General features: G+C 41.9%; 1 protein-coding gene across 3 annotated transcripts in view; it reads right to left on the bottom strand.

Moving 5' to 3' along the window:
• PREX2 (phosphatidylinositol-3,4,5-trisphosphate dependent Rac exchange factor 2) overlaps positions 1 to 10,058 on the bottom strand; it is a 172,921-nt gene extending 162,863 nt beyond the window's left edge. Inside the window, exons 1-2 of one of the 3 annotated variants that reach the window (XM_057426104.1) lie at positions 9,685 to 10,057; positions 9,359 to 9,584 (exon numbers count right to left, since the gene is read on the bottom strand). In XM_057426104.1, coding sequence (XP_057282087.1) covers positions 9,359 to 9,499 — 141 coding nt within the window. In that variant the 5' untranslated portion in view covers positions 9,500 to 9,584; positions 9,685 to 10,057. Of the gene's footprint in view, positions 1 to 9,358 lie in introns of all 3 variants that reach the window. The other 2 variants (XM_057426105.1, XM_057426103.1) reach the window with 2 other exon arrangements.
• Between the last annotated feature and the right edge of the window lie 3,453 nt (positions 10,059 to 13,511).

Below are 13,511 nucleotides of genomic sequence, written 5' to 3'. Positions count from 1 at the left end.
CACTGCTTACCAACAAACCATTCCTAAGCAAGCCCCAAGATACAGGTCACTAAGGCTTTCTGTAAGCACAGCTTCATTAAGTTAGTAAGGCAAAGAGATGGACTGGACTGTCAAAAACTGGACATTTAGAAATGCAACAAGAATAAACATAATTCTAGTCCAAGTGGAGTACTCAGAAGTCACAGACACATATATATTCTAATTGTCACCTTCAGATTTGTTCCTCAGACTGCTGAGTACATGACACTAGTCACTGTCCCTCAGCCAGACAGACCTGGCCAGCCTTTAAGCCCTGACTAGCCACTAGCCATATTTTCTTAGTTATATTTTATCTCTTAACCGTACAGAGAATTTTGTGAGAGCTACAATGAGGATTAACTGCAAAAAAACCCATGAGTAACTTTTCCTGGCCTAAATATTCTCCATGTTTTCAGGCTATTCAGCAAAACTGATTTACATCTCTGATGGAGCCCTTAATACCTCATATTTAAATATCATAGAAGATGACATGTACACACCTCAAGCAACTCAGCTCCCCCATTCATCATGGCATTCCTGTTGAGATCGCCTTTAACACATTACTAGGTTATATAGGTAAACCTATATACATATGTCAACCTAGGTATATACCCAGTATTTTCTGAAACTTGTCTTAAGAATGCTCCATCTCCACTGGTGCTCCTCTATCACATCATGTTTGATGTAGGCATAAGGAGGCTGTGATTATTAAAATCAACATGTAGAAACACATTCATCCTTACTCTAGGAATGACTCCATTTAAACAACCTGAGAGGTTACAAGTGTATTTCACAGGGCAAATTATAAAAAAGTTATTTAATGTAAATTCATCTGTCAGCTGATACTTACCACTTGCTACACCTGCTGCAACAGGCAAAAATATATTTAGAAAGCAAACATATCAATACGTAGAGTGTATTTAAACTTCAGGAGCAAATATCAACAGCTACAGCCAAATTTCATTTTGAAGTAAGACTGCATTTAAAACTTCCATAGAAAGGTCACAGAGCAGATGAGTTATTTTGCTCCATTTGGCAAGATATTATCTATTTGTCAGGGCACCTACATCACACAAATGATACTGAAATAAAGAAAGCTACCTTAATACATCACATTACTGTCCTTTTCACTATCACTCAGTTTTAGCCGTTTCCTCTATACTAAACTCATGCTCTTCAGCCTTGAACTTGAAAACTCGTGAGGTATGGCAGGTGACTTGGTAGCCAGGCTGCCAAAAGCATAAAAAAGAATCAGGAGGTCTCATGGGACCTAAAGTAGGTGTCAACCCCTAATGTCTCAGTTCTGTGCCTACAACAGGATAGATTCAGCTGCAAACAGTCTACGAGAGAATCACAAGAGCAATAAAAGCTTGCACAAAATTAGCTGGCTTTGAAGAATTATCCTTGCAGTTTCTCAGACATTTAAGTAGACAGCCATTCTAGCATTAATTATATACAAAGGGAAAGGGCTGCTTTGCCACCAGAGTACTGAACTGAGAATCAAGACATCAGATTATATTTCTGGCTCTGCCACAAACTTCCAGTGGGAGCCAAAAATCAATACATGCCTCTAAGTTTCCCATTTGTAGAACTACTCAGATTTGATTTACTGCTGACAGCAATGCACCAATACCTCTCTGGATATTAAATATTACAGCAGTGTCAGGTTATCTCTTTCCTGAGCAAATGGAATACAGTTGAAAAAAAATATCTCTGTATCCGAGTTTCCCCTTGGATTTTGAATATTTGTTTGCTGAACAGTATAATCTGGCCATTTGCACTGCAATTTCAGCCTGAAAAGCTGAAACCTCATGGCAGTCTGTCTTTTTTTCCCAAACCATACCAATAAATTGCCAAATTGATGAGTCACATAGGTTGGAAGGGACCTCCAGAAATCACCTAGCCCAACTGCTTCACCAAAGCAATGTCAACTAGAACAGGTTACCCAGTCATGCCCAGTTAAGCTTTGAAAATAAATAAGTAAATAAATAAAATTACAAAAATTAATAGAAAGATGTTCCACAGCCTCTGGGGAACCTAGTCCAGTTTTTGACCATCCTTATATCCTTATGCTAAACAATTTTTCCTCTCACACTGAGTTGGAATTTCGTACTTTTCATTGCCTCTTCTTCTTCCACTGTGCACCTCAGAGCAGTGTGGCTCCATATGCTCCATGTCTACCCAACAGTGAGTTCCTGACAATAAAAAATCCACTAAGGATTTTCTTCAGATTGAAGAAAGCTTTCTCTCCAGCCTCTCTTTGCAGTAATATTCTCCAGGCTCCTCCTCACCTTGTTGGCCTCCACTAGACTTACTCCAATAACTAAATTTGTTTCCTGAACTAGGGAGTTAAAACTTTGAGCCACGAAGGTCTCTCAACTGCAGAGGGTAAAGAATCATCTCCTTTGATCTGCTGGTGAGACCCTTGCTAAAACAGTCCAGGATGCTGATTGTTTTCTGCACTGCAAGGATGCAATGCTGATTCATGTTCCAGTTCTTGCCCACAACTCTCAGAGCATTACTGAAGACATGATACACTATTGGTTCTTGAGGGACACCATTCATAACTGGCCACCACTTTTACTTTATGCTGTTGACAAATGTCCCTTGAGTCAACAGATCCACCAGTTTCCCACCCACCTTAATGTCTGCTTATCCAGTCCAAACTGATGAGACCTGTATGTAAGGATATGTGAGACCACGCCAAAGACTTTGGTTAAATCAAGGTAAACACTATCCACAGCTCTCACCAAGTTCTCTGAGCCAGTCATCTCCTCCTGAAGGCAATCAGGTTAACAATTCACCCTTGATAAATCTTGAGAAGCTGCTTCCAATCACTTTCTTTTCCATCAGCTGCATGGAAATGGTTTAGGAGATAATTCATTGCATCACTTCCCCAAGGACTGAGGTGAGGCTGACGAGCTCACACTTCCCCAGATCATCTTTCTTGACCTTCCTGAAGCTAGGTTTGACATTTGTGTTTTCCCAGTCATCGGGAACTTCCCACAATCACCATGACTATTCAAAGATGACAGACAGACCTCACACTGAGATCAGCCAGCTTCCTCAGACACATCCCATCTGATATCAGACTTCTATGTATCCAAGTACTTTGTAACTCTGCAAACTTCTACAGTAGGCAATGACACATTCTCACAAAATCTGCAAGTAAGCTATGAGAGGTCGAAGTGAAACCCTTACCAGAGAAAACTCCAGGAGAAAAAACATGGAGTAACCCAGACTGTATAAATACATATAAATCAATTCAGTTTTACACCACCCCTAAATATATCATGATCTTCAGCATGATACATCTTAGTCTACAGTAAGTCTTCAGAATAGCTTCTTAAATGCTATGAAACAAAGATTTTCCTTTCAATATTTTAGACTTTTCACTGAACAGCTAAACAACCAACCTTTCTTCTTAAAGAGCAGCTTTTCACAAAATAGGCTAACCACTTCTGAGAGCAGTAAGAGAAAACCCATTGAAAAGCATGAAACATCTGTCTAGAGTAGAGTGCAATATAATTCCCTACACTTCCAAACACAGGTATATGCTTGAAAATTCTTCTGAAAAAAACTCTGCTTTTTGCCACTGTCATACCTTGCATGAAGTCTCTGTTCAGCTAGCAGAGATGTGAATAATCTTTCTTGCTAATCCACGCCATAAAGAAAGCATTCAACCTTGGGGGCAGGGGTTACAAAGAAATAAACAGCCTTTAAGCAGTTACCCCTATTCTGATAAAGACCACAGGTGCTGCTATTGATAGAGCCAAGCAAAGTCAAATAAGAATAGAATACCACATTTTTTTGTGACACTTAAGCAAGTTAAAAACAGCAGAAATTGGAAGTGAATGGAAGAGATATTGACTTTCTATGGTAATTGTGTTTGCACTTCCTTTTGACTTTTTATGATGAAGTAGCCATAGAATGTTGTTTTTCTTCTCCTGAAGAGAAAGGAAATCACATAACCTTATCAAAAAAGGCAGCCAGCTAAAACCCTTCCCTTCCATTCATTTTATAAAATATAAATGCAACTATGCAAACCATCATGAAGTCACTAATCATTACTGTAACTCAAATATAACATATTTAGGGAGTTGGACTCACTGACGCTTATGAGTCCCTTCCAACTTGAGATACTCTATGATCCATGATTCACACACACAAAACACCACACATATGTTGTTACTGCATCAAACTATAGCCATAAAAGATCACTTAAAAACGGCTCTTTTGCGAAAGGCCCAATGCCTCATTTCATCATCTAACATAATCATTTGAGGAGTTTCAGTCCAAGACACAATTCCTCTATTGCTGGTCAGGGTTAGTAACACTGAATTTGACTGGTTTACCTTGAATCTCAATTACTATTAATCATTTGTCCAGCTAATCAGCCTGCTCAACAATCAGAGAAATTCCCATTGAGCCAAGAGAAAGGCAAGGCTCCACATGGCAGGGAAATACAGATCCTTGGGAGTCACACAGCCACTGAGAAGGCTGGGCAATAAACCTTACAAACAAAATCTTTATGCCTGTTAAAAAAAGCAAGGATCTGGCTTCCCTCACATTTAAAGCAAACAAACCCTTTTTTCACCTTAATGCAAGCATAAGATAAGGGGAAAGATAGTACCATAGTATCTAATGGAATTAAACTGAGATTTGAGAGTTAACTGGCAGAAATGTATATATATTCACAGAGGAGACTCTGTAAACTGCATTATACTCTACATAATAAACTAGCTTTGGTTTTTTTCCCCCAGCTGCTTCAACATCTAACTACTCACCCCAGCTGAGGCCATGGAGTTTTAGAAGGCTTATGCAACTGCCAACATCTGCTTCTATTCCCATCAATGTCAAATTTGTCAAAACACAAAACTGCACCAGAAAAACAATCCCTGTCATAGAAAAATAAACTCTACTTCACGGATATCCCCTGAAGTACCAACTGCAGCAGGTCTGTTACATCTCCAATTTCTATTCCAAAATAAAATTTCTTTCCCCAAAATATATATACATATTTATATTTATACATATACAGACACATATACGTATGTGTATTTATGTACTATTGTGCCTAGCCTACTTCCCTGCAGTGTACCTGCAAAACTAAAGTTCTTCGTGGCCTGGTTTGCCTTTACTAGGCAAAGAGCCACTGTAAAGCACTATCATAAAAACTTAGCCCTACACCAAGTTACAAGGTGACAAATTAAGCTCACCACTTTTTGGCAAGTCTTTATTATTAAATACTTTTTAATTTCTCAGCAACTGCTACTCACAGCTTTACTGGTCTCTTTATTACTGCTACACTTACAGTTCAGGCAAGTACCCTGGTTTACACAGTAAATGAAACTGTACATAAAAACATTACGAGAATTAGAAAAAAAAACAGAAAAACAACAACTTATTTTATAAAACATTCATTAAAACATCAACTATATTCCCCAGCATAAAACTGTGAGCCAATGAGAGTCTTGGAAAAGTTTAGGTCGTTTCCGTCTACTTAGCTAATTGTGCTTTTAGAGCAAACTATGAAATTTTTATTATGTTTCCACAAAGCACAGTAAATATACACACACGTTAATCTGCTGTAAGGAACAAAATAGGTAAGGACATATCTCGAAATTTTTTATGTGATCATCAGAGATATCATACAGCAGCAGAAAAATCCCAAATGCTAGTTTAGGCAGCAAGGTATCAACAGTTTGTAACAGAAACCTCATCCTGTAGCTCATAAAAAAAATGTGTGAAGACTGTGAAGACACAGTCTTCAAAGACATTTTAGTGCGTTTGGTAAATTCTTCCATCAGTTGATCTACTTCTTTTAAGAAATGCTAAATGAGAAGAACAAAAACTCTGGTACTGCAATGACACTCCAAGTGTTATAATGAAATGTCTGAAGGAAAAGTGTACGCCTTTCTTCATCATTTTCTGTCCATGCCTCCTCCCTCCAACATTGCGGCAACTACCAGTGGACTTCAGTTTTTCCCCCTTGCATATGTTTACATACCTCACTCAAGTAGGCCCAAAACTGTTACTGCCTAGTATTCCTGATGTTTCAACATACTTTATTACTACTGTTTATTACTGGAAGATTCAGGAGATCTGAAAGTATAACATTAATAGAACTAAACCTTTCCACTCAGGTTTGATTTGTGATGACTGCAGATTAAAAACAACACACTGTATTTATACAGCATAAAGCCAAAAAGAAGAGGTGAACAAACTCACATGGGAATAACTGCCCAACTACATCTCCCTAATAAAATAATGAATATAATTAAATCTTCTGCCTTGCACTTACAGACTTTTTATGGACTTTTGTCTTATAGACTTTTGACTGAATACACAAACCATGCTGCTTCTCACTAAACTGATAACTGGAGGACGAAAAATCACAAAGGAGTAGGGGAGTAACAATACTTTCAGTAATCAATCAGAAATTTATCCTCCATGATACACTCTAATTCCATTATAAATTGAAGAACCTAAGTAAGTCTAACATGTAACAAGCATGTTTCCTGTGCCAGGAAACCAGCAAAGCATTTCCCATGCTGACACACACCAGCAAAGGCACTTCCTTCATAAAATCTCTTCATTCTTCAGCCAGCCACAAGCTGTACCAGGTGAAGTCCCATTCCCCATCATGACTGCATCAGCTAGAGGGGGTCTCCTCCTCTCACCACTTGGATAAATCAGGCTTACTCTTCATCTTCCACTTCTGTATTACATACTGCCCATTGCAACAGTATAGTTTTGCCTCAGCTTAAGGGGTCGTGCATGTTATCAATTGACTCCACAAGATGTCATGAAATACTCAGGAAGATGTTATGCTTCCACACAAATCCTGCGTACATACCGTCCCTTTCCTACTAAAAACTGAAGAAAAACAAATTCTCCTGTTCCTTAACTGCCCCCTCAACAAGGCATATACACAAACTGGAAACTGCACTCCAAATGGGTGAAGTTAGGTCTCCTGCCCACCACTACTACACAAGTGCTAATGTACTTTTCCAGATGAACCATACACATCATAAAAGATTACATTCTATAACCCCACAGAAGAATTTGGCTCTCACCCCAAAACCACAGGGATTTTTTTTATCCAGTTGAATACTCAGTTCCTACTAACTACAGTGAAAACTGCAGGCACTTCATGCAAACTATTAGGAAGACTTTAAATGGCTTCAGCTTCTCCATCATACAAGAAATGTAGTTTCTACCTTGGTGAGCTCCACTGATGGTGCTGAAGTGACCTGGCAGCCTAACTCCTAACTTTTATTGGAACTTCAACTTCTCAGGCTGCCTCTACTTTAACAAGACACCCTGGAAAATATGGTAAGGTTTGGACAGAGAAACAGCACTGGGACCCCACACTTCAGACTAGCTCTAGTCTAGTCCCAGGAACTGTACCCTCATTATCAGCCAGAGGCACTCCTACAAAAAACCTTCCAGTTCACTTCCATCCATAGGGAACCCAGGCTGTGTACCCCAAGACCACCTCATGATGTGAAAAAGGTAATCTGGGGTAGTGTTTGTATTTCAGAAGAGCTGGAACTATAACTGGCAATGTTTTTAAGAAGAATAAAGAGAACCATAAGCCTAGGACACCTAAATGAGTGGATCTAACCTCCAGATCAAGATGCTAACATAGGAACAAGCACAACAAACAGTTTTGATGGCTTATGTAAAATAAATGTGGTGGTCTCCAGTGGCCCTCATAAATTCACCACCACCTAGCAGACCTAGTAGGTAGGCAAAAGGAAAGCTCAGAAGTTGCTTCCTGAAACTCAGGCTGAGGTTCAGATTAATACACATGACATTTCTCTCCGAAGCATTTACACCTCTGAACTGTCACGTGAACCCTGTTCACAACCATTAACAAATGTGACAAACTTGACATAGAACCAGGTATTAAACTCCAGCCCTCCTCCCTTTCTCCATATGATTTATTTAGATCATTTTGTTCCAAAATGCAAAAATACTTATTAATGAAGTCAATATTTGGGTGCAACTTGGAATACATGGAGTATGCTTTTTAGAAGGAGCTGAATACTTACTGCTTGAACACCAATACCCACTATGTCTTAAACTGTAGAGTCCAAAATTAAAGATACTACAAATTCTTTAAATTTGCTAAATCATCTAAGACTCCAACATACACCAAATTCATGGCTTCACAGAAAATATTGAAGAACGTTCCCTTAGGATAGATATTTTCTTACAATAGGTTAAAATCTGATTGTTAAATGAAAGAAAGGAAAACACAATCACACAGCCACTTCTCAAACTTCTGTTGTTGGGTTTTTTTAACAGAAAGCACATTGCATCATTTACCATTTTTCATGGTTCTGCTGAGGATAAACATATGGAGAAAATAAACTACTCTGTAGATCTTATTTCACTCCAGCGTCTGTGCTTTTATTCTCCCTGTCACAGCCAAGTTGAGAATTTCCTCTTTCATGATAATAAGCAGAAAGTTCAGGATCTCAAGGCAGCAAAGCAGGAAGTTTGCAGTTTGAAGGATTTCCCCTCTCCAATGGGACAGGGGAGGAGAGAAAAGCATGAGGGGGGTACTGTGAAATCTTTTGCAAACTTAAGGAGCTGATTTGGAGATACTGATCTCAACAGGGTCCTAAAGAGATGCTACAGAGACTATGCGCAACTGGAACACTGCCCGCATCTGTTCTGTGAGAATTTGTCACTTTAGCTTTTTGAGAGAGTGAAAACTCCTGCCTTTCCGATTATGGTATTAGTGATAATCAGACGTGGAAAAGCTAAAACTGCTGTAACAGCGCTCGCACCAGAATGTGCTACTTTCCCAGCTGACCCCGTATCACCAGACAGGGGGGAATGCCGCATGTGGCTCTAATGCCGAGCAGCTGCGGCGCACCAGCACACCCCTGCCCTCCCCTTACCCCCCGCACCGCTCTCCTTCAGGGACTATACCAAGTAATGGAACTGTAATGAACACAAGCCTCCGCACCCTAGGCAGACCTGAACACAAACACACTAACCCCCTTGAGCGCCCGTGCCCGGAAAAAGCGAGATCACCCCTTTCAAAGTGGTATCACCAGTGGAGGCTCTCGGAGGAGGTGGAGGGCAGAGTGGGGGACACACGACCCTCCCCGGCCATTTTAGAAGTTGCTACACTTCCTCCCTCCCTTTTAAGCAAAAGCACAGCTCGGGGCGGAAAACGTCCTCCCGGGTGCGAGTCCCGCTGTCCCAGCAGCGTGCCCCACCGAGGGCGCCGCTTTCCCCGGGCGGCGGCAGCGGGACCGGCGGGCGAGGCGAGGCCAGGTCTCCCCCAACCCTCTCCGCACCGCGCCCGTCCGCTCACCGACACCAGGAACTCCAGCGTGCCCACGTAGTCCCGCTCGGTCTTGAGCAGCTCGTTGAGGACGCAAACGCGCAGACGAAGCTGCTTCTCCAGGTCCTTCCCGCTTTCCCCCTTGCCTTCCCCTTTGCTTTCCTCTGTCATGGTGCAGCGAGGAGGAGCGGAGCTCCCTCACAGCCCGGCGGCTCTCCCGGCTGCGGGCAGCGCTGCCTCAACGCCCAGCGCTCCGCTGCGGACAAGGACAACAAAAGACCCCGCTCAGTTACATAGTGGGTCCGGGCTCAGGCCGGTGCCCAGCTGCGCAGCAGCAGTCTCAGCTCCTTTCTCACCCGGCTCCGGCAGCGGCCCGAAGTCCGGAGGCGAGGAGCCAGCCCGGTGCGTGCTCCTTTCCCGTCAGGAAGAGGACACAGCCCGGAGGAAACAAGCGGTCACTGGTTCCCAGCTCGCCGTGTTAGCTGAGAGGTTGGAAAGCCTCCGCAGCAGCAGCACAGACTTGGACATTAATCAAAAGCTTTGTATCCATGTGACTCCAGCCCCTTCCCCCCCTGCGCTAAATCTCAGGAAAAAGGAAAGGAAACAACTTCAGGGAAGATTGCGTGCCAGCAGCTGCCTGGTTCACACACAAGCTGAGAGTTCCAGTTTGAGGCTAATTGGAGATCTCCAGCAACAGAGCACAAGAATTTAAAAACTGGCCCAGCAAGCTGGCTAGCCAGGGAATCAGCGGTTGCTCTGGTTTAGCTTAATCACCTGCAAAAGAGCCATTTCAACTTCCCCCTCCACACCTCCCCACGAGACATACATCACAACGTATACCACTGATGTGTACTACAAATACATGCTTGTAACCAGCTCACACAGCTGAACATGTACACATGCTAACCAGGTGCAACTAATACATTCTACAATAGCTACAGATTAGTTCTTCCGAGTTTTGGGGGTTGTAGGTGTTTATTGAAGCAAGGTGCTATAAAATCACTAGGTTATACGGTTTTCCTATCAGCATTGGAAATACAGATTTGCATGATACATTAGAAGAGTTTAAAAAGAGGTTTTCAAACAGTTAGCAAAAGTGCATGGCTACTTTATACAAGGGGAACTGAGTTCTTGAAAACTCAAGTATGTCAGGACACTACCACCTGTATTTTGGGACCGCTGATGGAAGCAGAAGGTTTCTCTGGCCAGCTCTTCAGTCTGTGTCTGGAAAGAAAATACAGGTCTTCAGTTTAGAGATGCCGTATCAAAGTATCATTCTAAACCTGCAACATCCTAAAAGGAAAGAATAAAATGAAAAGCAAAGCATAAAACTTCTACAGCCACAGTACAAGCTAAGGCTGTGAGAAGAGTCCTTATTGGGAGAGAAGAAGCAAAGACATTCATGTTCTGATAACTAGACATCATCTAGCCATCTGCCTCAGATGTCTTTTGGGAAAAAGAGAATACAGTTCCCACAAGACGTTTCTCAAAGAACAGAAATATAAAGGCTGTTTCTTTGAATGTGTCCTACTTCCCTGTGACCTCCCCTTCCCAAACACAGCTCTCTCACATAAAACCTAGGCAGGAAGCAGCAGTGGCTGGGGCTAATGCTGCTCGGTGTAGCCTACTCAGCCATTTGTGCATGCGCAGACTAGCCTGCAAACTTGTGTACTGAGCTCAGTGAAGCTCTTTCCTCAACCGAACACTAGTCCGTTCCAAAAACAGACATGAATTTTCATGAAAAATCAATTTTCATGCAATTTTCATGAAAATCGGAATTTCATGTTTTCAGGGACCTTACTTCCCGGCCAGATCTGGTTGAAATGGTCTGATGGGTTGAAAACAGGCTAGGGCAGAAAAGCCAACACAGTTCAATCACTGAAGCTTGTTTTCTTCAGAAACCTGTCTAAAATAGACAGCATGTCTGATGATTAGCCACCCTCTTGGGCAGGCTTCACTAGTGAGGCACAGAACCAAAGTCCCAAAACACTGTGGCTTCTGCCCTACTATGGAGGAGATTAAGTGTTTCTCGCTTGCTTGCACTAGCACCAAAAAAGCTGGTGCTATGGTGGCTACACTGAACCGAACATGAAGTTTTCTCCAGAGATAACCAGCAAAATGATCCAAACCCACTGGAGCAGAACACCATGCTATTGCTTTCCCACTCCTAAGCCTAAGAAGGTGCTGTTTCTCAGGCAGTCATAGCCGGATACCTCAAACTATTTAAAGCAAGCACCCCCTCATACTTCTAGGAGAGTAGAAATAAAGGACCTCTGCAGTTTCTGATTTTGGACATTCCCCTTTGCTCTTTTCTCCAGCCATGTGCAATTAGTTGTTACAACCTACACTCACAGACCAAGATAAAGGATAAAAGAGCAAGGAGCAGCAGCTTACTGTCTTTTTCTTCCTCATCACCTTTAACAGTAAGAATCCCTTCACATTTGTCATTTCATTGCCAGGAGAACTTAAAGCTGAAGTGATCCTTGTCCCAGTTTACATTTCTGCTGCCCTCACACAGCTGTTACTTGTTCCTTAATTCAGGCTGGCAGCTCCAGCTATTTGGGCCAGCAAAACCTTAACTGGCAAAACAGGAGAGGTTTTTGCAACTCACGTAAGGCCACTGAATCCAGCAAAGCCCACAACAGATGTGCAATGATAGGAAAAGTAATTCTAAGTACACAATCTATAGAAAACACACATGCGTATAAGCTTAGCTAATTTTCCTGACAATCTGCTTGAAGTACTAAACACAAGGGCAAACTACTCTTTTCCCCTTGTTTAAGGATAGAGCTGAATTGCTCCGATCGTAGCTTTCACTACATCAAAATTGAGGGGAGACGGGAAAGAATAAAATAAGGGTAGAACATACACACAAGATGAAGACATTCAGACTGAACACAATGTTTTAAGCAACAAAAGGGCAGATTTTACACTGGGATGTATGAGGGAACATGACTAGTAGATTGCACTACCTGTCTTAAATACAGAAAAAGGTTATGAAAAACAGTATACTGATTATGCTAGCATGTTGAGAGACAGCAATTCTTGCTCCCTTTGGGGAAAGCCACATGTTTGGAGAAACTGCAAAAATCAGATTGTTCCCATGGAATGAAAGAATTTTAAATGCAACAAGAACTATCTCAGTCCAAAGGTACTTAAGGCCCAAGTTTGAACTCTATAAAGAGTCCTGTTGAAAAATCATGGCACCACGCAAATTTTGTACTATTCATAGGAATACATAATTGAGGATAGATGGGACCTCTGAAGATCATCTAATCCAAAACCCCTGCTCAGATAGGGTCACCTACAGCAGGCTGCCCAGGGCAGCAGGACAGGTTGTCCAGCAGGTTTTTAGTATCTCCACAGATGGAGACTCCACATCGTCTCTGGGAAATCTGTGCCAGTTGTTTGACCAGTGTTGTACAAGTCTTTTCTTGTGTTCAAACAGAATTTCATGGTTTTTAATGTATGCGCATTGCCTCTTGTCCTGTCAGCAGGCACTACTGTGAAAAGTCTGGCTTCCTCTTTTTCTTTCCCTCCCATCAAGCATTTAGAAACATCAGTAGGACTGTCCATGAACCTTCTCCCCTCCAGGCTGAACAGTCCCAGCTTTCTCAGCCTCTCCTCATATGTAAGATCCTCCATTCCCTTAATATGTTCATGGTGCTAGCTGATGACCTGCAACAAGTTTCCAGATATTAAAATCCTTATGCGTGACAGATGGTAGTAATTACATTTCAACAAACTGACACGATACTTGTGTACTCTATGGGAAAACCAGGTGGACATGCTTCTGTGTTGTGACTCGATGGCTATCTGTGCAAGACAGATGCAGAATCACACAAGAATTAAATCAAACTTTCTGCAGGGCATATAATCTTGTATCGCAGCACTGCAAAGGACTCTTCAGTTCAGCTGGTAATTTAAAGTTATCTTTTCAGAGAAAGCTGAAATACATTTCTGAACATATCAATATGTTGTTAATAGATGGGATAGCTTACTTTGCAGACTGCTTACCAACATGGAAGACTTTTCTTCCTCCAAGGTTAGTTTTCCTGAAGTAAGAAAAACAGGGACAGACACAACCTAGCCACTTCTGCCCCCTTGTAGGTAACACTACTGGGGGTCCTTTTCTCCGAATAATACTGATAGTGCAGCAGTTTCTCCCGCTCTAACCTGCCTG

This window comes from Pezoporus wallicus, unplaced genomic scaffold (genome assembly GCF_028554395.1).
Source record: "Pezoporus wallicus isolate ANWC-B61680 ecotype Strahan unplaced genomic scaffold, APGP_CSIRO_Pwel_v1 contig_4131, whole genome shotgun sequence".
Lineage (NCBI taxonomy): Eukaryota > Metazoa > Chordata > Aves > Psittaciformes > Psittacidae > Pezoporus > Pezoporus wallicus.
The sequence above is the reverse complement of the archived record's forward strand: the minus strand, read 5'-3'. Positions and strand labels throughout refer to the sequence as shown.